This window comes from Miniopterus schreibersii (assembly GCF_964146895.1).
Source record: "Miniopterus schreibersii genome assembly, chromosome: 8".
NCBI classification, from domain to species: domain Eukaryota; kingdom Metazoa; phylum Chordata; class Mammalia; order Chiroptera; family Miniopteridae; genus Miniopterus; species Miniopterus schreibersii.
The window spans coordinates 21451613-21475795 of record NC_138109.1 but is presented as its reverse complement, the minus strand read 5'-3'; the positions used below and the strand labels follow the sequence as shown (position 1 = coordinate 21475795).

At 45.1% G+C, this 24183-nt stretch overlaps 2 protein-coding genes across 2 annotated transcripts in view; one reads left to right on the top strand and one right to left on the bottom strand.

Moving 5' to 3' along the window:
• GNL2 (G protein nucleolar 2) overlaps positions 1-16105 on the top strand; it is a 21961-nt gene extending 5856 nt beyond the window's left edge. The window contains exons 5-16 of the mRNA XM_081144909.1: positions 1819-2003; positions 4240-4306; positions 5216-5374; positions 5902-6015; positions 9829-9957; positions 10670-10774; positions 11557-11715; positions 11921-12046; positions 13716-14173; positions 14524-14612; positions 15174-15259; positions 15917-16105. Coding sequence (XP_081001035.1) covers positions 1819-2003; positions 4240-4306; positions 5216-5374; positions 5902-6015; positions 9829-9957; positions 10670-10774; positions 11557-11715; positions 11921-12046; positions 13716-14173; positions 14524-14612; positions 15174-15259; positions 15917-16069 — 1830 coding nt within the window. The 3' untranslated portion in view covers positions 16070-16105. The remainder of the gene's footprint in view (positions 1-1818; positions 2004-4239; positions 4307-5215; positions 5375-5901; positions 6016-9828; positions 9958-10669; positions 10775-11556; positions 11716-11920; positions 12047-13715; positions 14174-14523; positions 14613-15173; positions 15260-15916) is intronic.
• Positions 16067-24183, bottom strand: DNALI1 (dynein axonemal light intermediate chain 1). Its single transcript, XM_081144929.1, has 6 exons — positions 24067-24183; positions 23398-23543; positions 21473-21642; positions 20312-20490; positions 19815-19979; positions 16067-17724 (listed from the first exon to the last, which is right to left on the bottom strand). The coding sequence occupies exons 1-6, from the start codon at positions 24145-24147 to the stop codon at positions 17689-17691; spliced, it is 777 nt and encodes a 258-aa protein (XP_081001055.1). The 5' UTR covers positions 24148-24183; the 3' UTR covers positions 16067-17688.

Below are 24183 nucleotides of genomic sequence, written 5' to 3'. Positions count from 1 at the left end.
AAAACATTGACATGCATACATGGATTAACAGTTCAAAGAAAAGTGTTTACTTGCAGAACAAAATAAAAACCGAGGCCTGGTTATTGCCTCAGGTTTTATCAATTATGCTTTGTTTTATGACAGACTAGAAGAATGGCACCTATTAGTGGAATGACTGTTTTCTTTCAGGGAAACACATGAGTGTAATTCATGAACCACAGACAAGTTGCTCATTTCCCTTGTTCTCTTTGTCTGTTCCCCCTAAAGCCATCTTTCAACAAACTATTGAATCCTGTTTATGAGAAGAACAGAGAGGTTCTATTATGGATTACTGATTTGTTGCCCATTGCAGTTGTTCAGTGCTTCCAAATCCCAGTGCCTAACTATCTGATCTGTAGAGTGAAGGCTCTGCAGCTACAGCAGTCAGCTTGCATTTTGATGCAGATGGATACTCTAGAGTAATTGATGAGTTTTCTGCTTTGGTCTCAAGAAACCTTAACTTTTATTTTAACATGATATCTACTACTCATTATAAAATCTAATTTGGAGACTGCTGCAGAGTGGAGTCAAATCAGATATGGTTTTCACTTTTGCACATTCAGCTAAATGTGCATTATAATTATATTTCTGTAGCATTATATTAAACATACTTATTTTGTATGAATGCTTCATTATGTACTGCATATTACTGTGTTTTACTGATGTGTAGGATTTATATACACAAATCCACAAGTGCTGTACTTTATAGGTTAAGAGATTTTCAAAGATAATTTTGATCATAATTTCCCCAGTGACGTTAGAACCTAGTTCCCATGTAAACGTCTCCGAGTTTGGGGATGTTCCCTTGTAGTGAGTTAAACTAAACTAAGAGATGCGTTAGAGGATTTGAGAAAATGATAACAGCTTAAAGGTCTTTAGGAGTTGGAGGGGGTTTCTGTTAAAGTTCAGAAGCCACTGGGTTGTTCCATCATCTGTGTTTAGTAGCTGCGCTTACAGAGGAGCTTGTACTGAGGGGCAGAGGGTGGTTTGTTTCTTTTTTTTGAGGATCTCATCTGCCGGCTGTTAACATTCTGTTACGTGATAGATGCTAACTCAAACTCTGACTTTTATCCGGCTTCAAAAATTCCTATGCCCGTGACTCCTTTACAGTCACATCAAGTTCTAGTTAGTATCAGGTTCCTTTTATCACATCTAAACTATTATTTTGGACTTTTGCTAGATGTTTTTCCTCAGAGGACTTCCCATGTGCATTTAATAAAAATGTTACCTAAATTGGGGAAAATGTTATCTGAAACTAAAATGCATCTTACAAAACAAGCAATTCCTTTTAGCCATGAAAGAAATGAACTTCCAAGAAAAAGTTGGCATTTACAGTTGGTTTAAAAAAAAAACCTCACAAATTCGAGTATGATCATCCTTGACAAGATCTGTGAATTTGATGAATTTTATGCACTTGTTTGAAAGCTCAAAAAAAAAAGGTTCAGAAAAGATCAGTTAATTTTCAGCATTGTAGCCTTAATTACATTTGACTAAAGTTTATGATAAATAAAATAAAGCAGAATTTTTGGCAAGTCTTGCACAACTATTCATATTTGCTTTGACTATTTGTATTACTTTTGTGTTTCTCCAAGGAAACTTACAGAACTTCAGAATATAGGAATAAGTGCTTTTGCTATTTAAGTAAGCATTTCTGATTTGAAATCCGCTGTATCCATGTAGATTTTGGTGTGGATTGAGCTTTGGAAAAATAGCAGAAAGCCTTGCCTAGATAGGTTTTTAATTTTTTGCTTTATTTCAGTGCTTTCCTTAGTTTTACCAATAATTGTCCTTTCTCTTTAGAACTCGAAGGTGCACATTCTTGATACTGAAAGCTTTGAAACTACATTTGGCCCAAAGGCACAGAGGAAGCGACCAAATTTATTTGCGAGTGACATGCAGTCTCTTGTAGAAAATGCAGAAATGTCCACTGAGAGCTATGACCAGGGCAAGGATCGGGATTTGGTAACTGAAGACATGGGTGTGAGGTACAGTTTCGAAGTTCATGCAGGTCTCATCATTTGCTCTTCTGCAACAGAACATTTTCTCCACTTATTTCGCCTGTGTGAAGCTCAGTGATTTAACTCATAGATGGAGAGTTGTCCTCTTTCTTTAGACTAGAGAAATTAGTGGAATTGGGGCCAGACCAAAGACTGTAAGGTGACTTGTTTACTATAGGCCTCTGTCCCCACAGTAAAAATAAGAAACGTTTTCTTCTTCATTGTAAGAGCAGTGTATTCAGCAATGGGCAAATTAGGAAATACTGTTAAAATTGAAATGCAACAAAAATAAGAATTCAAGATTTATGTATGTGTATAAAGGTGTTGGGAGTTTGTTGTTTTCATTTTTGTTTTGTATTGTTTTGGGGAGGTAGGAGGAGACAAAGGGTCCATACATTTGTCATATTCTCACAGGGTCCATACCCCATAGAAGGTTAAGAATCAGTCACCTATATATATATATATATATTCTTCTAGATCTTTCTTACATTTAATTTTTATTTACAAATAAAATGCCCTAAGACTGTATTTTAGCTTGCCTTTAATTCGAATACATTTTTCCAAATTGTTAAAGAGTATGTTTTTATTCAGTCCTTAACAGCAATGTAATTTTTTAAAAATATGTTTTATTGACTCCAGAGAGAGGAAGGGAGAGGGAGAGAGAGATAGAAAGATCAATGATGAGAGAGTCATTGATCAGCTGCCTCCTGCTCGCCTCCTACTGAGGATTGAGCCCACAACCTGGGCATGTGCCCTGACTGGGAATCGAACCACCATCTCCTGGATCATAGGTTGATGCTCAACCACTGAGCCACGCCATCTGGGCCAGCAGTGTAATATTTAATGTCAGAGTAGTGTTTTGTTGTCGCCAGTCCCACTGTTGGACATTTACACTGTTTATGGTTAGAGTAAAACATCCACATGACTAAACCTTTCTCATCCTTAATTATTACCCGGAGGTAAACTCTCATGGGGGAATTGACCGTTATCAAAGACGGTGTCTGCGTTGATGAACAGCTGCCACATTGCCTTCCAGAAAGGGGTCACCAATTTAGTTTTTCCCGGCAGTGCCTGACAGTCCCTATTCTTTCTCTTGTGTCTCTTTTTTTTTTTTAATTTTTTATTGATTGATTTTGAGAGAGAGAGAGAAACATCGATTTGTTGTTCTACTTATGCATTCATTGGTAGTTTCTTGCATGTGCCTTGACCAGGGATAGAACTGGCAACCTTGGTGTATTGGGATGATGCTCTAACCAACTAAGCTACCTGGCCAGGGCTCTCATGTCTCTTAGCAAAGAGGCATTGTCCCTTGACTGCAGTGATGCCACTGCAATGCTGCTGTCAGCCCATGCCAAGCATTGGGTGAGGCCCAGCAAAAAGAGGCAGCAGGTTCATTTATTCTTAGAATTATTTGGACTTTTTAGTTGCTGATTTGAATTTTTTTCTTCCCCCAAAAGATACAGTAGGTAATGGGAAAGTGGGGGACAAAACTGTTTTTGTTTGAAAGGGGTAAATGTCTTTGAGGCTAGTAAATAAACAGATTCTCAACTTCATCAGAAAAATTTCACTTTACATGGGAACGATGGAGCATAGACTATGGTTCATGTCCTGCCGATTCCTTTTCATAATTCTCTGACAAATTGCCTAATGACATGTGCTTTTAAAAAATTTTTATTGTGGTAAAATATTCATAACAATTTACCACTTGAACCTTTTTTAAGCGTATAGTGCAGTGGCATTAAGTACACTCACATAGTTATGAAACCATCACCATTACCCACTCGAGAATTTTTCACATTATCCCAAACTGAAACTCTACCCATTAAACACTAGCTCCCCATTCCCCCCTCCCTAGCCCCTGGCCACCATCGTTCATTCTACTTTCTATCCCCCATGAGTTCAGCTGCTCTTTCGAGTTAAGACTTCATGGAAGTGCAGTCACACAGTAGTTGTCCTTTGCGCTGGCCTGTTTCGCTAACATGGTGTCTTCAGGGCGCTAACCGGTGCCCCATCCTTTTTTATTACTGGCTGGCATGCACGGTTTTAATCCACTCACCTGTCAACGGACATTTAGATAGAGTCACTTTTAAAGTTAAGTTTGTTTTTGGTCCATCTGCAACTAGTGATACCCTTTCCCTTTGCTATGTGGTTGACTTTACCTTCGAACATCCTTTTCATACTCACGGTGCTTCAGTGGCTCACTTGGGGTTGCTTTCTTCTTTAGAAATGAAGCCCAAGAGGAGATATACAAAAAGGGACAGTCCAGAAGAATATGGGGTGAGCTCTACAAGGTAAGACTTTGAACCTCCTCTCAGTGACTGGTCCCTTTGGCTGTCACAGTCTTATATGAGAAAACTGATTGTGATGTGTTGAAGCTCTGTCGGATACAGTGCTGGCTCTTCTGCCCGTTCATTCCCTTTCTCCCGGAGAAACCAGGATTGACGTAGCCAGGAGCATACTGCCATTGGTTCAGATAACTGCATTTTTATTACTTGTATAAAAGTAACAGCTACCTTATGTACATTCATATATTCTGTCAGTGTTTCTTTGGATTACCTACTGAAATGAGAATCCTGTTTAGATTTACCATACATGGTTAGAGCTGCACGAGAATTTTTTAGTTATGTAGTACAGGCCTTTTATTTCATAGGACAGAAGTCTAGAAAGGTTGAATACCTTACCCCGCTCACCCGGCTGGTTAGTGGGGTCTTTGTGTATCCTGGGTCCTGGTCAGTGCTTTTCAGCTGGCTGAGCTTCATCCACACACTAGTAGTATTTTCAGTAACAAAGACCTTCAGGCATAGTTGCATAATTAAACAGTAACATAGTAGGAAACTATTACCATGAAAGCAAATTAAGTATGTTTTTTGTAAAATACACAAAACCTGTTATAGTAGAAACTTTTAGAAGTCTTAAGAAGTAAATGATTCTGTTCAGTAATGCGTAGTAGTCGTGAATAAGATGAGTTTCATCTAAGCTAGCTTTCCTATTTGAAATTCAACAAGTTTCAGATACCCACAGAATGAAGAAACGTTTGAATTCTGATCACTGGGCATTGAGATTGTCTACATTCAACTCTCATAAGACTGCTGTGAAGTTACTGCTATTGTTTTATTTTCCCTGGGTACCCTTCAATGTCAGCCCTTGTTCATTTTAACCTTGTACAATAGCTAATCATTTTTGCCTTTTTGAATTTGCAGGTGATAGATTCATCAGATGTTGTAGTTCAGGTTCTTGATGCTCGAGACCCAATGGGTACCCGTTCCCCTCACATCGAGACTTACTTGAAAAAGGAGAAGCCGTGGAAACACCTCATCTTTGTTCTTAACAAATGTGACCTTGTTCCAACGTGGGCAACAGTAAGTACAGCTGCTGATGCAAAACAGACTCCTGGGACCACTCAACTCATGGAAGCTTTGAGTGAAATTAATCTATAAATTAATTAGATTTGTGGTTTCTAGGACTTGGGGCATTAGTTAAAGCATTGCGCTCTTGAGATTGTAGTCATTGAAGTGTTCTCATCGAACACAACTGAAACGGCTTCATTAATTGGGCAGTGTTACCTTTTATCTTTGATGGTTGGTAGCAGGGCAGCTCAGTGCACCCCTTCAGGAGGAGGTGGCTGCCACTGGCCTGGTTCACATCATGTTACATTAATTGCATTTATTAGCAATGAAAGCATTTTTGGAATATTGTTTTGTATTTAGAAGACAAAAGACAAAGCATTAGCTGTTATACTTGAGAAAATCATTTCAAAGAATTATAGCTAACATTTTCCATAGACAGCTGTGTATTTTTGAAGCACAATCCTGTAATTCAAGCTCTAATTCTTCCTGTATTATAAGCAAATTACAATTTTCCAGCATCTCTTCTTTTCCCTCTTTAGAAACGATGGGTTGCTGTCCTCTCCCAGGATTATCCAACACTTGCTTTCCATGCAAGTCTTACTAACCCCTTCGGCAAAGGAGCATTTATTCAGCTTCTACGGCAGTTTGGAAAGGTATTCAGACCTGATCCGTTTCTCCGGTTGTGAACCTGTGGGTTTGTGTTAATAATTTCTCTTGCCATTGTGTCAGAAAGTTAAAAACCTCACTTCCCGCATCTTCTTGGTAACGAGAAACGTGTTCTAGAGATGCAAAACCCATAGACCCCTCAGGATTGTAAGGGATTCTGGAATATGTTCTAGGTTAACCTTGACTCCCACCCTGACCAGTGTTGCTTCCCTTTCTGCCATATCGCTCTACTTGATGGCCCAACTTCTACTTTTTTTTTTTTTTTTTTAATATATCTTTATTAATTTCAGAGAGACGAAGGGAGAAGAAGAGAGAGAGAGATAGAAACATTAAGGATGAGAGAGTCATTGATCGGCTGCAGCCCGCAACCCGGGCATGTGTCCTGACCTGGAATTGAACCCCAATCTCCTGGATCCTAGGTTGACGCTCAACCGCTGAGCCACGTCTGGCTGGGCCCAACCTCTACTTGATGGTGGACCCCCCACACCCACACTCTGTGTTCCCTGCCCTCGGCTTTCAAGGCCTGCCACCCTTCCTCTGCCCTTAGGGCCTGAGCAGTTTCTGTCCCTTCCACCTGGAAGGTACCCTGCCAAACTCCAGCTTCAGACCCCTGGTCAGATGTCAGCTCCTTAGGGAAGCCCTGAAACCGATCGCCCCTAGCAAATGTTCTCAAAGCTTCATGTTCTGTACCTGCAACTTTGTGTATTTAATTAATTCTACCTGGCTTCTAACAAAAGACAGATGTCTTCTCTCCACCCTTCCCAGCTTCCCAAGGCAAACACTTCCAACTCTTAGCTGTTACTTCTGTTATTTTCTTCCATGTTTTTAATACATGCTTATGAGTCTATTTCTTGATCCCGCCCCACTTTTAGATATTTAGTTCCTTTGATGGAAAATGAAGATTAGGTTTTTTGTTTTAGTTTTTTTTTTAATGTATCTTTATTGATTCAGAGAGAAGAAGGGAGAGAGATAGAAACATCAATGATGAGAGAGTCGTCATTGATCAACTGCCTTTTGCACGCCCCCGACTGGGGATCAAGCCTGCAGCCCGGCATGTGCCCTGACCAGGAATCGAATGTCAATCTCCTGGATCCTAGGTTGATGCTCAACCACTGAGCCATGCCCTGGCCTGGCAAAATTAGGTTTCTTACAGTCACCTTCCCCTCACACATACTTCCCCTCCCTCTGTTCTCCCTGTGTCTATATGTGTGGCTAAATTCAGTGTTTACATCATTATGACTGTAAAATCTCAGTCACAGCTGATCCACGCAGTGATTATGATTGCTTTCTAATCAAACCTTTTGTTTTCCCTGGTATTAATATGCTCCATTTTATCTGTCACTAATGACCCACCAGATCCCCATGGAGAAGGGCCCTTCTGAATGAGGGGGCACCTCCCTTCCAGTGATGCCGGCTGCTCCCGGACCAGCTGTGGGGTCGTCTTCCTGGCATTCCTTTCACCGCCATCCTGAGGATTTACCCAGCTGTTTCCTGTGTGGGACCCCGTGTTCACTGATCCCTTTTCTTCCTTGCTTTACTTCTTCCTTTCGATGGGACATATTTTCCAAAAGCTTCCTGAGAAGGAGTGTTTAGAAGAACATTTTTTGAGACCTTGCCTTCTGGAAATATCTTTGCCCTCAGCATTTCTCCCCAGAACGTTGAGGGCACTGCTGCATTGTCTTCTGAGATTTCTGTGAAGAAATCGGACTCCATTCTGACCCCTGATCCTTTGTGGCTGGGATCTTTTTTTTTAAATTCTTGTGCTTAAGTTTCACTGTGATGTGCTTTAAGATGTTCTTTTATTATCCAGTGAGCTAGACATTGGATGGGACTTTCTGTCTGATATTGTCCAATGTTATTTCTTAGAACCGTCATCCCCCCCCAAATCATCTCTGTTCTTGTTCAGGGATTTGGTTTTATCTCCTTGTTTTAATTCTTGACTTTTTTAAACCTAGTCTTCTTTATTTCAGTACATTTATGACATCTTGCTCTGTTTTTTAGGCATTTTCTTGACTTGACCATATAGCTATTTTATTGCAAAGTGATTTTGCCTTTCACTTTTAATTTTTAATTCCTGAAACCTCTTGCCTAACTCTGAATTGTCCTGTCCCTTTTACAGCCCAGTCTTCTTTTCATAGATGGCATATCATCTGACTCTCTGAGAGTGATAGTGGTGCTTTGAAATTTTCCTCTCTCCCTACATTGACTGTTTTCTCCCAGTTTCTCTGTGTGTTTATCTTCCTTTTCTACTCCACTCATACTTCAGAGGTCTGATTATTCTTGGCCCCATTCACATTTAAGAGTGAGCCACTGAAAAATGCTGATAGAGTTTTATGTGTGTGTGTGGGAAGGGTTGTTGAATGATAGACTTCACTGTAGGGGGATTGGATAGAAACCCAATATTTTGTTGAAGGACACCCTTGATGTCAGTGTCTGTAGGTCTTTACTCTTGGGCCTATGAATTTCCCCAGAAAGAAGTCTTCCAATCTCCAGCTCGGGTGAATAAGCCTGGCCAGGGTTCTGGGAACTCAGTGAGAGTAAGGGCCTGAGGGTCTCACTATTCAATACTTAGGCTTTCAGTTAATCACTTAGGGAACATTGCTTTCAGCCAATGTTAACTCTAAATCTAGGGTCCCTTTCAGATCTCAAAATTAAAGATCTTTTCAGAAATGTAGAGTTGCAAAAAAATCATTATCCCCTAAGGCTTGGGGGTAGGGAAGTTGTGTGTGCCCATGATGAGTGAGAGAGGGGATGGCGAGGTGACCGTTTCTACAAACTTTCCATTAGTCTCCTTTGTTTCTGTCCAGCCCTTAGAACCACCTGTATTGCTGATTTCCAAGATCTTCTGTGACTCATTGACACTATTGCTGGATTTTTAGTTTTTTTCCCTTTGTAGCCACTTAGTTTCCATATTTTGTAGTGAGACAAGTTAAATACTACTATTAGCTGCTAGTATTTTGTTAACATCAAGTTAGTTTTTGTTGTCTTATCTCTAGCTCATTCTTTGGTTTTATATGTTTTGTTCTATGGGTTTATATGTGTTCATTCCCACTGCTGTCATTCTAGTAGAGTCTGGGGAAGCAGTGATGTAGACATGGATGTGCATTCTGCCATCTTTAATTAGAGTCCCCATCCGTTTGTAGACCCTGTTTTTGGACTCTGCCTCCTTTGTTTCTTTTTGGCAATGAAAATGCAGAGGAAAGGAGGGATGGGACGTTGGACTGCCAGTTGGCGCATCTGCTAGTGTTCTCTTTCCTGAAGACATTTTATCGATGGTTGGTGTTCTTCTAAATTGATGACTAACAAACTGTTTCTTCCTTTTTTTCTTGACCTACATACTTTTAACCTTAAAACATTCAAGAGTAATTTCACATGGGTTACTGAGGAAATGACTCACCTCTGATTTATTAGTAAGCGTATGTGTCCAGCCTGCCCAGACTATGTAGGTGGTGTGTGTCTATGCTTTAAATCAAGTTTCAGCTGGGCTGGGCGTGGCTCAGTGGTTAAGCATTGAACTAGGATCCAGGAGATAGAGGTTTGATTCCCGATCAGGGTACATGCCGGAGTTGTGGGCTCAACGTGCAGGAGGCAGCTGATCAATGACTCTCTCATCATTGATGTTTCCATCTCTCTCTCTCCCTCTCTCTGAAATCAATAAAGATATATTTTATAAATAAATAAATCAAGTTCCAGCAACAGTTTTGCACTGTATTCTTTATATTAGCAAAGGAATACAGCCTGTTTGTCCAAAGGGATTTCCATGACTGCACATACGTAATGTGTATTCTTTCTTTGAACAGTTGCACACTGACAAGAAACAGATCAGCGTTGGGTTCATTGGCTATCCAAATGTTGGCAAGAGCTCTGTGATAAACACGTTACGCTCCAAGAAAGTGTGCAGCGTGGCCCCCATTGCAGGTGAAACAAAGGTATGCCTTCCAAGTATTTTATTTCCATGGAGGGTAATTTTTTAGGATGTGTAGTTTTCTGTCTGCTGCTCTCGAATGAAGACTACCGTTGAAGGGTTAGCCTCACCATAATAGTTTGGAATGTACCATGTAGTTAGTGTCTGCCCATTTTGATAAGACTTAAGAGTACTTTGTATGCCACTATGTGGCTTTGGCCTGATTTGGTAAGTGCCATTCATATTTAAGTCTGTTTTAAATTGTCACTGCAACCTTTTACTTTGATAAACTAAGCTAACTCAAGAATATCTGGTGAGTTATGAAAGAAAGCTCAACATTAGGGTAGATTCTGGCAGTTGGGGGTCATATCCTGGAACACAGAATGTTTGGAGGGCAGCATGGTTCTGCTGAAAGGAAGAGAGGCCGAACAGTATTCAGCTTCCAAGAGTACTTTTTTTTTTTTTCCAAGAGTACTTCTAAAGTCAGGGAAAGGTTTACTGGATGTTATTGCACAATACTAGATGGGAATCCTGCCTCTGCTTTATTTTTAGACTCTTGGCTGATGGAAACCGTAGTTGATGCTTAGCGAGTGCCTGTTGCGTGGCGAACATACAATAGAGAGTCTGTAGCTTACTCAGCAGGTGGCTTCTCTTGGACCCTCCTTCAGGAGCATGGGGTTTGTGACATTAGACTGCTAGTGTTCAATCCAGGAGTATCTGGCTCTTTTCTGTCTCAGGTCTGGCAGTATATCACCTTGATGCGCCGGATATTCCTCATCGACTGTCCTGGTGTGGTTTACCCCTCTGAGGACTCGGAGACAGACATCGTGCTGAAAGGCGTTGTGAGTACTCTGGTCCTCTCAGGCTCTCGGGCTGCCTTTCAGGGGAAGTGTTCTATGGGGAACACTGGATACCTCTTTTCTTCACTCCAGAAGACAGTTCGGGGTCAAGCTGTCTGACCAGACTTTAGGAGCATGATGCTGAACAGGGCACCCTCTCCATTCCCTTCAGCCTGTTTGAGGAGTTAGTGGAACCATGGGCATATCTGGTTAATGTCATCCCACAAAAGAGTTTGTAGTTTACACGGGATCCAAGGGGAAGCAGGGCCTGTTTATGTTTAGTGATAATTCATCTTCGTGGGTTTATGAGTTGAGTCATTTTGGAACTCAGTCATTTCCTCACTTGTTTCTGTATACGACCAAAGACTTTAACTGGTTCCACTTAACCTTAACCAGTGCTGCTGGCTATACATCCTGCACACATTCCTCCCCTCCTCTCTCAAGCTCTTCCCTTCTCCTTGTGTGCTGAGATTGGCAGGCTTTTAACCATTTCTGCAAGTGAGTAGCATGAAGCTGTCCAAGTTTAAACTGCTTGTGGAAGCCACTCAGTTAGTTTGTGGTGAACTGGGATTAGAGCTGAGTCCTGGGCTCCATGGCTGTGGCTGGCTTTCAGTGGCACTCCTTCCAGCTGACCATGTCCTGCCACCTCCGAGACAGGCCCCTGCCAGGCCCCACTTGCTGTGTGGTTTTGAAATCTGTTTTCAGATATTGTTACAAACAACACCGGGAACTTCCCTGCTTCTATAATAAGATTTGTAAGCAAAAGCTTTCCTATTAACATCTAGGTTCAAGTTGAAAAAATTAAGACTCCTGAGGACCACATTGGTGCTGTACTTGAGCGAGCAAAACCAGAATATATCAGTAAGACGTACAAGATTGATTCTTGGGAGAATGCCGAGGACTTCCTTGAGAAGCTAGCTTTCCGGACTGGGAAGTTATTAAAGGTGAGCAGGGTTTGGGGGATTTCAGGTGGGGACGTCTTGCAGGCCTGTGTGTACATGGTGTGGACCTTCCTTTGTCTGCAGTGTGTGAGCAGCATGAAACCCAGTGGCAAGTGAATGGTGATGAACAACTGGGAGAGCTGATGTGTCTCCAAATGGGGTGGTGGTTTTGTTCTTTGAATTTAATTGGGAGTCTTTGACATTTCAGGGCGGTGAGCCTGACTTGCAGACTGTGGGGAAGATGGTTCTCAATGACTGGCAGAGGGGCCGCATTCCTTTCTTTGTCAAGCCACCCAACGCAGAGCCCCCTGCAGAGGCCCCTGCAACCCCCCAGGTAAGGACAGGGTGTACCCACCTCTTGGAAAGCATGGTTACTGACCTAGGTGTGGTGTCTTGATTGCAGGTAGGTATTTCAGCTTCAGTGTTTCCCAGTCCAGGGTGCCATCACCTTGACCTTGTTGGAAGGTGGCGTTTGGAGACCAGAAAATAGATGTGTAATAGAAGACCAATTTTAAATACTAGTCTTTAGGGCCTTGCAAAAAAGAGGGCTCATTAAATGTAAGTGCTCTTCTGGTACCTGTGTCTTTTCTGACACTTGAGGATCAGGCATTTCCAAGATTCATTTCTTATAACAGTAATTTATTAGACCAGCCACGTGCTGGGCATAGGGAATGAAGGAATAAATCACATAGCCCTTGCCATAAGGAAGCTCTAATCAGGTGGGAGAGGAGAGTGGTGCATTTGATACTCAGGGAAAAAAGTCTTCGACTTGGGGCCTCTGGGCTGGAATGAGATACCTCCCTACTGTTCCATGTCCCTTAGCCTGGCAGTGGACTTCCATGAGCTCCAACCTTAGCACTGTGTTTTTCTATCTCTAGAATCGACTTCAGAGCTCAGCCAGCTCTCTTGAAGAGGAGACTGAGTTTCGCTTTCATGCTGATTTTTTGAGTCTATATAGCTCTCGTTTCCTCTTACCTGAGCTCTATCCCTGGAGGTTCAGATGTCATCTAGAAATTTCTAGTAGCAAAATGTATTGCCTATCTTCTGTGTGCCAGGCACTCTTCTGGGTACTAGAGGTGCTGCAGTGAAAAGAGGCAAGTCCTCGCCCTCCTGCACAGATTCATGCATATACGTATGTATATACAGGGGTGAGCTGGGGATCGAATCTGCAACCCAGGTAGATGCCCTTGACCCGGAATTGAACCCGTGACCCTTCCATGCATGGGCCAATGCTGCAACCACTGAGCCACACCGGCCAGGGCCCTAGTCACCAAGTTTAGATCATTAGCCCCCCCACTCTGTGATTCTCATCTTTTTCTTTTTTGGGGGGGCGGTGGCAGAAACACCCTTGAGAATCCAAAAGCTAAAAAATTACTTTATTAGAAAAATATACACAATTGTATATATACATTTAGCACTTTTTTTTGAAAATCACCTAAGTTCTGTGAGTTTCAGTTGCAAGAATAAAATATTACATCTGGGAAGCACCCGTATAAAGCCTGGCACATCTGTTTGCATCGTTATTTTGTGGTCCTGCTCCTTCTGAACTCGCTTTTATACCCTTCTGGATGTCTCCCAGTGCCTCTCCTTAGCACTAGACATTTCCTAAACTAACACTACTTTCATTCTTCCATAGTTGTGTGTCCAAATTTTGAATTTCTTATCTTGACAATGCCTGTTCCTTATAGTTCTCAGGGAAGGTGCAGGGAATCTCACCTGTCTAGCAGTGAACAGGCGATTGGTTGTAATGATGAAATACTCTTACAGTGGGATCTTCCTTTGGAAATGCAGATAGTCCTTTGATCTTTAATGCTGGGTTCTGAGTTTAATGCACATTGGCTAACAACAGATGAGTGATATGACTCCAGTTTGGGTGTTCTCAGCACTCCCCCTTATTCCTGAGACGAGCACTACCTCATTTGGGAGCAAGGTATAAATTCAGAAAGTCAGTTTTTATTTTCTGATTCCATTTCTCTCCCCCTGCTCCTTTTTGGCCTGAATAGCTTCCACCCTCATCATCTTTGGAAGCTGCCCCAGAAGCAACCCAGAACAACCCAGAAGAGAAAATTACAGAAACTGTAGGTGAAGAGTCAGCATCTGTCGTTGAGAAGGAACAAGGAGAGGACAGTCCCTGTGACGCCAACTCAGAGATGCAGCAGATCCTCGCACGGGTGCGGCAGAACTTCGGCAAAATCAACGTCGTGCCTGAGTTTTCTGGGGATGACCTGGTTCCTTTGGAGATGTCAGATATCGATGAGGAGCTTGAGAGCTCTTTGGAGGAGGAGGAGGAGGAGGAGGAAGAACAGGAGCAACAGGGAGGAGAGGAAGAGGATTGCCCAGAGTCCCGGGAAGAACACGTGGAAAATGACACCAAGGCAGCTATTAAAGCCCTGGATGAAAAGATTGCCAAATACCAGAAGTTTTTAAACAAAGCCAAAGCAAAAAAGTTTTCAGCGGTCAGGTATTTCCATTTCCTCACGAATCGCAGTTTGCTTCTTTCCAAGAAGCTTGCCATGAACACTGGAGTGATATATTTACGGGAGTGAGGGGGGATTAGGGGGTTTTGCCCACATTTTAAAAAAGTGATCTGTCACATTTTAAAAATTCGGCTCCCTAAAATATGAAAAGCTTCATTGTTGTCTTTATAAATGCTCAGGGAGCTGCAAAAACCATTGGGTGTTGCCTTCTACCAGTGGTGGTAACTGAAGAGGGGTGGGCTGTCTAATCTGTGAGGCTGTCACAAGTCAGCGTGTGACTTGGGCAGTGGAAGGGAATGTCCAAGAGCTTCATTATTTTGCTTTTCTATTTCAGAATATCCAAGGGACTAAGTGAAATGGTTTTTGCAAAATCTGAAGAGCAAAAGCAAAAAGCAACAACTGAAGAAGATGTGGAAGATGCAGGTAGAGTTAAATTTTTAGATGTGATTCGCATCTTCGGGAAATCCAAGTTAAACCTCCAGATTACCTCTTGTGCCATTATCCACACAGTGATTTACACCTTGGTTCCACAGTCTATTTATAATACAAATGGGATTATCCACTTTTTATTGTGCACATTTCTTAGGATTAAAGTGGTCATTCAGGAAACTTCCTCTTAAACAGGTTACATTCTTTACCTTATCATTTAAGGGTGGGTCTGCAGACAGATTTTATTATTTGCAGTGGGCAGGGTGGTTCATGGATTTATTTTTTACTCCATTGGACTAACAGCTTCTAAATCAAGAGTGTGTTTTCCTAACACACCCTGCCATGGCCCATGAGGTCCTTCCTGGCCTGGCGCCCTCCCTTTCTCATCTTGCTCCACTCTGCGCTTTGCTCACCCAGTTCCATTCACTCTGGTCTTTTTCCTTCTTCCAACACATCAAGCTCATTCCCACCTTAGGATTCACAGACACATTTTGAATAGAAAACTCTTGTTTATTTTCTCTGTGTGTGTGTGTGTGATGTGCCTGGTACCTATAGCACCTGCCAAAAAGGGAAGGAAGAGGAAGGCACAGAGAGAAGAGGAGCATTCAAATAAAACTCGCAAGACGCTTACATCTAAGGAAGTACGTGCTTTTTGTTTTAAGTATCATCCAGGTATAGAAAATAGGAGGAACCCGGTTCTTATGATGCGCTCTTTTGAAAATAGTGGTCTAGAGTTGAGTTCAAGGAAACCCCGTCCCAAGTGACCTAGTTGAGGGCAGTTAAATAGTATCAAGAGTTGGCCCAATGGATGAAGGTCTTGAGTTCGTGTCTTACGGTTTAGGAGTTCCTTATCACTGTCCTCAAGTGTAGCCTGTCATCTGGAAGCATCTGCTGGTTTTATGTGGCCCCAGGGAAGTGACACATGATGAGCAAAGCTGTTATTAGGCAGGCAGATCACTTTCCCCTGTGAAGTTAGCTCTTCACAGCTGGAATGGGCCCTCTTGGGGGGTAGAGAGCTTGTTGTTGTAAGTGTTCGGCCTTTAACCAGGGGCCCACAGTGCAGTAGAAAGGATCTAAGCATTGGATGAGGGCTTGACCAATGGAGTCTGTAACTCGGACTTGTCACGAATCACAGTGGAAGAGTAAACTTGGGTCTGGGAGATGGACCCTCCCTCGTTAGCACTGACTGCGTCCAGTAGTCCTGGAGGTCCATGGGAATGGAGCACAGAGAAACAGGCCTGTTTTGTGGTTGTCAGTGTTTGAATTGTTTGCCTCTTTTTTTTTTTTTTTTTTTACAGCGGAGGCGAGCAGCACGGAAGCAACAATCCAGAAAAGTTGGTGTCCGCTACTATGAAACACACAACGTGAAAAATAGAAACAGGAACAAAAAGAAGACCAGTGACTCAGAGGGACAGAAACATAAACACAAGAAATTCAAGAACAAGCAGTAACATTTTAAAAGCTGTTTATTAAATTATACAAAAATATGCCATTAGAAACGTTATTTTCTTCACGCCCAGTTGGCATTTCTAAGGCCACAGTGCGTTCTGAGGTTTGACAGGTGGAACCATTCACCGGTGCCAGTGAAAATACAGAGTCCTCCCACCCCGTGGGCTTCAGCAATGGAGTCCATTGGCACTTTGGACACTGGAAGCAGCGCTGTCACGTAAATGTCTGACAGAAATGGAATAGGTCTATGAAATGGGAAGTGTGGTATTTCTTTTGTACTGGCAGCAGTGTGGAACAGAAGCTATTTGGACTAGAACAGTAGTAAAATTTCAAGGATGTAAGGATGTAGTGTACATGGCCTAGGCTTCAAAATATGAAGAAAAGGCCACAGCAGCTTCTATTGCCCCTCATTGCATCTGGGAGGTGGATCCAGTTGGGACATATGTGTTCTACTGTCAAGGATTCGTGGCACTAGTATATCTCAGTGACCAGCATTCCCCATGAAAATGAGAGCAGACAGGTCGTAGAGTGTCTTAGAATCCTCAGGACCCTGGACAAGGGCGGAAGCTGTGACTTCAAATTTGAGTGGTGTGAACCAGCACGTTTGACTTTGTGAGATGTAGCTCTTGTCAGACTGCAGCTCAGTGAGCCCGGAAGCCCTGATCGGGCGGGTGGCAGGTCAAGGCTCCACTACAGAGTGCATACCTCTTCAGGGGAATATTGAGCACTTGGAAAACATTCCAACTGAGGGGATGTCAGTAAGGGTGCTCAGCTTGCTGCCCTAAACTGCCTGGTCTGCCCTGAATTAAAGATTTTTGTTGCTCATGTAATCTGGGTCTATGAAACCAGAAGAGTCCCCAGCCTCCAAACTTTGAATTTAACTTAAGAGGAATAGTAAAATGCAGTTGCCTACAGACCATAGCCTGGTTATTAATAGAACTGCTTATAAGGTTTGGGACCTCTCCCATTGTTAATTAAACATAGCTAGTTAGAGGGCTGTAGGGCCAGGGTTTGAACAAATCGGTGTTGGGGGAGGAGCCTGAGGTGCAAGCAGCTCACGGTGGACACTGACTTGTCGTTCTTTCCCAGAAACATTTACTGAAAAGCCATGGGTGTGACTCTGCCCTTGCCTCCTCACCTAGGCAGCCTGAAACTAGTGGGGAAGGGGTCCAGTTGAGTTCCTAGGGCTGTGTTGGAGCCGGGATGATGGAAATAGATCAAGTAAGGGGAAAACTGATGCCAGAGGAGTCCAAGTTAAGGCCCAAGGTGAATTGTGGACCAGAAATGGCTTCAGTCGGCTAGTATAAGTGATGAGAGAGCAGTTGCTTCACCTGAGAGGGACACAGCAGAAAGGGGTGGACTCTAAGTGTGACTGTTTGAGTTGGCAAATCCCAAGGCTGGCCATATACTCAGACTATCTGGGCTGCACCACCTTCCATTGCCAACCAGGAGCCTGGCTGCCAGACTTAGGTGCATCATGACACTGGGGCAATGGTGTGACTTCTGACATACGTAGGTGGTGATCAGGGGAGGGGATGGCTTGTTCATTCAGGAAACTAGCTTTTTATTACAAAGGGCTTGCGATGGGGTAGTGGTGCTTGTGAGACCCATATGGAAATGATCACTTCTTTGGTGCAATAATGCCTTCCAGTTGGGCCTGAAAAACAAAAACAAACTCCATTAATATTTGAAACTTGCAGCCTAACACGAATAGCTGAGAGGTGATAAAAGTCTCTGGGAAGGATAATCCCAGTGCTGCCACTCCAAGCATTCCCCCCGCCCCTTTCATTCCCAACTCCATATTTTCTAGATTAGCTGGTTTCTAGCTTGGCATACAGTCTTGCTACATTAGGAGAAACCAGAGCTGTCCTGGTTTCCATACAATAATAGCTCAGTGCATTATATAAAGCACTGAAAAGGAAATTGAATCAAAGTTGTTGAAATAGTGGTTTTTCATGGCTCAGATTTTGGGCCTAAATATGTCTGTTAAGTTAAACTTGGGGATCCTGGGAGCTCTGTGCTGGGACAAGAGGTTTGGGAGACTGCAAATTTTTAGCAACTGAGACAACTTGACACCTAATTAGAGAAAATTGCTACCAGTGAGCAGGGAGCTGTCCGTCTTGTATGTAAAGCTGAAGACACTTGGGAGTTACTTGCTCTGCTCCTCTGGCAGCCAGAAACAATTTACACTTGTGGTGTGCGGACAAATCTTTAAGTAGGTCTGTCCTGGGGACTGCAAACACTGCTTTATTTGCAGTGCAGTTTTGAGCCAATAAAAATAATTCACTTCTAAAGAGCCCTTCACCCTGGGGATTACAAGGTTGCTTGTAAATGTTAGAAAGATGCCAAGGTATTCTGCTTTGCTCTCGCCGCCAGTACTGTAGGAGTAAGGAGCTTGGGCTTAGGATAAAGGAGTAAGGCAGATAAGAGAGGCAGCTTCAGAGGCTGCTAAGTAAACATGCACATCTGGCGGTGAGTGTTTCTAGCTTTTTTTGTTTTTGTTTTTGTTGAGCTCAGCAACAAGATCTATGTCATCCTGCACTAGCCATTAATACAAGCCCTTTATCGCAAGTGCCTCTCTCTTGGGTCCATAGTGCCAACGAGCCTGCCAGTCACAAGAATGTAAGCTTTCCATGAAACTAGGGTGAAGAGGGAGAAAAATTCAGGGGCTCCTTCTGGCCAGGGCCATGGGAGACAGCCACTAAACGTCAATGGGCCATATATCTAGAACAGTGGTTCTTGAACTTGAGCAAGCATCAGAATCAGCTGGAGGCCTTGTTAGATTGTTGGACCCCAGCCCCAGAGTTTCTGATTCAGTAGGTCTGGGGTGGGCCTAGTCATCTATTCCTAATGATTGCCAGGTGATGAGGATGATGCTGGTCTGGAACCCAACCTTTTTTTTTAAAAAAAAAAAATCCTTACCAGGGGACATACTTACTGATTTTAGAGAGGGGGGAGAGAGCAAGAAACATTGATGTGAGAGAGAAACATCTATCAGTTGCTTTCTTGTACGTGCCCCAACCAGGGATTGAACCCAAAACTTTTTGGTGTAGGGGACAATGCTCCAACCAACTGAGCCGCACCTGCCAGGGCTGGAACCCAACCTTTGAGAATCTTTGGACCAGATAGCCTTGAATTTGAGGCCTGGCCCCCTGCTCAGCCCTTTTCTTCACCAGCTCCCCCTCCTCCCCTTCCCTCCAGTTCAGCTGGATAAAAATACACACCCGCAGGAGGGCTTTGAAGAAAAACACCTACAGCCCAGTTTCTCTGACCACACACCTGCGGAAGGTTCCTGATTTGAAGTGGTTCTTCCCTCTCAAAGGGCCTTCCTTGCCCTCCCCCAGTGCAGGGCCTGGGTGCGGGGGACTGACCGCAGGTGGGAAGCACTCCTGTGAAAGCCCGATGAAGGGCGCCAGCCCACTCTAGGAAGGCTTAAATTTCCAGCTGCCACGGGTGGGCAACTTTTTCCAAGGGGGGAAAAAACCTCCACTGGAGAGCCAGGCAGAGGGGTCACAGGGATTCAGAGTTGAGAACAGAGCCCCCTCCAGAACCAGATGGATGGAGAAGCTGGGTAATGAACCCTCATCTCCCCCTGAGCCTCTCCCCCTCCACACACACAAGGCAGCTGCTTTTACACCTGGGCAGCACATGCGGACAAGTATTTAAAGTCATCTGCAGGAAGGAAGGGAGTGCGCGGCCTGCGGCCGGCGGGCAGGTGGGCGAGCACCTCTCCCGGGCCGCACGCACCTTCAGCTGCTGATTCGTGCGCTTCAGGAACTGAATCTCCTCGTTGTGCTTCTTCTCCTCCACCTGTCTCCGCTCAGTCTCCCGCTTCTCCGTGGCCTCACACTTAGCCTTCTGCTCGTTCACTTGCCTCTCCAAGTCCTTCTTTTCTGCTTCTAATTCTGCAATCTAAGGACAGAACCCCCAGTCATCCTGGGATGGTGCCAAGCGGATGGGGTGGCTCAGTGCCCCGGTGGAGGGGACCTGGAACACAGCAGTCCAACCCAAGACATTGCGAGGGTCTGTACTGCCACCCAGTGGAAGCTCAGTGCCTGACATGGCACGTCCAAGAGGAGACAAGCCTGTCATGACCAGGCTGGCCCTTACCCTCTGAACCAAGGGTCCTCACTGAGGTGATGAGGAGCACCCCAGGAGGCCAGAATTTAGTGCCAGAATGACAACCATGTCACCCTGAGACAGAGGAGTCACAGAGGCCAAAGGCTCGTGCAAACCCCACTCACTTTCCTCTCCATGTCTGACTTCCCCTGTTCAGACTGCAGCGCCTTCCTCATGCCAAACGCCACGCTGCTCTCATACAGGGTCTGGTAGGCGGCGATGGTCATGCGGATCTCGTCCCGGACTCGCAGCAGCAGCAGCCCCCTCTCCGCACAGTTGATGGTGACTTCTCGAATCAGCTCATCTTCCAATACACACACACAGCGGGTCAGAGAAGGCAGGAGGGAGGGGAAATACACCGTGTCTACTGCACACCATCCATCCTACTGGGAAGGATGCTAAGGTGTGTCCTCACTTGGAGACAGGTCTCTGGGAGGGTCTTAAGTGGTCCCAGGAGCCTTGCCATGCAGCCACCGCTCTGAATTTGGCACGTGGGAATCGGCAAGCCCAGGGCAGAGGGAGACAAGTGCCCTGGGTTCATCTGCAGCATGAGGCCCCTCTCTTCCATCCTCAGCCAAGAACTGGGTACTATTCCAAGAAATCTGACTTTTCAATTTGAAGATGGTGGCTGCTTTAAAGCCGCTGGGAAATCCGATGTGCCTCTGTGGCTGGACTGGTTTGGGGCTGGAAACAGCGTAGTCTAGAGCTTGCCCACTCATCTCCATAAAGGCTGCCCTGGAGGGCAAACCTTAATCACACTCAGACTGCAGGGAGTACATGTCCAAGTCCACATGGGTCAGTGACACTGGGCTGGAGGACAGCCGTTCACACCAGCACTTGAGGAGGGAGAGCTTAAATTCCTGTGTCTGTCAGTTAACAACAAATTACCCTGAAATGTATTCTGGACCAAGGGACATACGTTGATGGATGGGTATAAATATAGAACATTAATTTTTCTGATTAAAAAATTAACACATGCTTATTATAGGAATCTTTGAAAAAACAAAGATTTAAAATGTAAGTTCTCATTTATTCCAAACATCAACTGAGGAAGCAGGTTGTCAAGTTGACCGGCAAGTGGGGGTATTGGTGGGAGAGGCGGGGCAGGGAGGGGGAAGCGGGTGCATGTAGCAAATCCTGGGTGAGACAGGTAGGGGGACACAGATGACTCCAGGATGGGGTGGGCTTCAGCTCAGGGATACTCAGAGCTTGGGGCTGTGCTGAAGGGGAAGGGAGAAAGGCAGTAGAGTGTAGTGCACCCTCCCCCCAGCCCCCAGGCCACTCACCAAAACACTGCGAGTAGAGCTCCCGGCGGACAGGGCAGATGCCTGTCTCCCTGGCCTGCCGCTGCTGCAGCTTCAGGTCCAGCTGCTCCTGGAGGTGCACCACATCCATCCTGGTGCTGGGGGTGCTGGACACTTGCTGGATCCATAGCTGGGTGTCTTCCACCCACTCCCTGTGGCACAGACACAACCAGGTTGAACAAAACCCATTACCACAGAGGGTCCTCAGGACATGAGCAGAGATAGCCCTTTGAGTGAGGGGTGGCTCCATCACCAACCCACCAGAATCCTCCATCCCTCCCTCTTCCTTGGGGAGTGTGCAGCTCCAAAGTCAAACCCACAAGGTGCCTTGGGGCTGGGCAACCTCCACTCTCCTACAGCCCTCTGTGAAATCATCACCCATGTTCCAGATCTTACCCTCCCAATGTGTTGAGGACAAATTTATGGTTGTAGCTTTATCTGAACAGAAGACCCAGTGGGAACTGCCCACTGACTTGTAGGGTGGGAGACACAGGGCACCATAAACATTGTCCCAGTCAGAAAGAAGCGGATGTGTGTACTGGGGGCATAGGGAAGTTTTTGAAGGGATGTAACCCCTCATAGCAAACCTTGTGTCAGAGGCATGGCCAGGTTCTGGAATCACAAGGAGGGGGCCTAAGGGAAGAACCTCCATGGGAGAGAGGACTTCCATGGATGGGTGGGAGGGAATCTACAGAAAAATCATCCCCTGACCTTTCTTTAACTTCCATCTCAGAAGAGACTGCAGTCTCTCCTTTCATCATAGCCTTAAAAACTGTGCTGTCAACTTATTACATAAAAATAGTCGAAAAGGGATATCAGATGGTGATAAACGTGGCTGCAGAACAAAGAAGGAGGGTAAGGGGATCGTGAAGAGAGAAGGTGCTCTTTCATAAGGATTCTCAAGGAAGGAAGACCTCCTTGAGGAAATGGCATTTGGGCAAGACCTGAGTGAAGAAAGGAAGGGAACCAGGTGGATATCAGGGGAAGAGTATCCTGGCAGTCAGAGCAGAAGTTGTCAAGATCTGGAGGTGGAAGAGCGAAGTGTTTCAGAAACAGCAAGCAGAGGCCCCTGTGGCACTAGCACAGCGAACAAGACAGACAATAACAGAAGATAAGATTGTGGGTATACTGGGGCCAGATCATGCCAGAACTTCCACATCACTCACAGGACTTCGGATTTTAGTCTGAGTAAGATGGGAAGCCGCTAGTGTTTTTGGCAGAAGCCTGGCATGATCTGATTTATGATTTAGGGGCTGTGTGGAGGACAGATTGTAGGGCAAAGAGTGGAAGCCAGGTTTTCAGATGGGAGGCCACTGCAGTGGCACAGGTGACAAACAGTGACTAGAAACAAGACGGTGGAAGCAGAGCTGGTGAAAAGCGGTAAGGTTTGGGATATAATTTGAAGGTGGAGCCAAAAGAAATTGATAAAGGACAGAATCTGTGATGTGAAAGACCAAAAGGGATGAGAGGTGGCCTGAGCCCCTAGGAGAAAGAGAAGACTGGGGATGAGCGGGTTGGGGGAAGGAAGAAACTGGGAGTTAGTTTGGACATGATGAGTATGAGATGTCTATTAACATCTTCATGATGGTAATGAGGAAGTAGTGGAATAGATGGGTCTGGAGTTTAGGGGAGAGGACAGGGCTGGAAATATACTTTTGGGAGCCATCAGCATATAGATGGTATTTAAAGCCATGAGCACTGTGGAAATGAGGGCAGATAGAGACCAAGGTAGACCCACCTTCCCAGGATCAAGTCACCTGTAAGCTCTAGGAGCTCTGAGGCACTGGGAGGAAATCTCAGCCAGGAACAGAGACATCATGCCTCTTTCCACATTCCCAAGTTCTAGGGTGCAAAATCTGGGCCTTCTCCGAGCCACTACTCCCACTTTTTTCTTTTTCTTTTTTTACCTTGGGGGCAGGATGGCATTCAAGATTTCTTCTGCCTGCTTTGTAGGATCCGGGACACAGGAAGTTGAGGAGAGCTTGGTCTTGGGTGGCTGTGGGATTGGACCCGAGGGTCCAGGTTGCTGGGGGCTGACTTTCAATGGCCGAGCCTGGGAAGAAGGGGCAAATTAGGGCAGGAGGGGATTCAGACACTAAGCCCTACACGTTCTGGCCCTTGTTCCATGTCTTCCACACACCCTTCTCCTACTCCCAGTTCACTTTCCCCATCTGTCCTCTCAGCACCAGCTATGTTCTCAGAGCTAAAGGAGGCCATGCAGAGTCTCCGGTCCCACCCCAATCCCATGCTTGCATCTCCTTGAACCGATGTTTCTGCCCCGGGTGCTCAGGCCTCTGCTTTCACCGCCAGGTCTATTCTTGGACGCGGCTTCCATGAAAAACAGCGAGCCCCGTTCATCTCCCTGTGACTTCCTTCCCCATCCTAAACCTACCCTCGGGAGTCGCCCCGCATCTGGGCTTCTGGTGCCGCTCCCCCACCCTCCTTTCCCCATCCCAGTTCCCTTTACTCCCAGTGGCTTCAGCCTCCATCCCTTCGGGACTCTGGATTCTCAACGCGGGGCATCTGCCTTTCCCCATCGGAGCTTCCGGGGCCCCCGCCCCGAGCCCCGTCCTTACTTTGGGGCTCCGTTTCTCCGTGTTCCGGCTCACCAGCACCGGGGTGTCGTACTTGAGCAGAGAGTCCGCTGGGGGAATCATGGCGACCGCGAGCAGCCCAGCAGTGGCCCCTACTGG

Coding starts and splice junctions, on each gene's coding strand:
- DNALI1 (XM_081144929.1), bottom strand. CDS start 24,147: ATGATTCCCCCAGCGGACTCTCTGCTCAAGTACGACACCCCGGTGCTG. Junction 20,491..21,472: donor GCTCTACTCGCAGTGTTTTG/GTGAGTGGCCTG, acceptor GTGTATTGGAAG/ATGAGCTGATTCGAGAAGTC. Junction 17,725..19,814: donor GCACGAATCAGCAGCTGAAG/GTGCGTGCGGCC, acceptor TTTGTTTTTCAG/GCCCAACTGGAAGGCATTAT.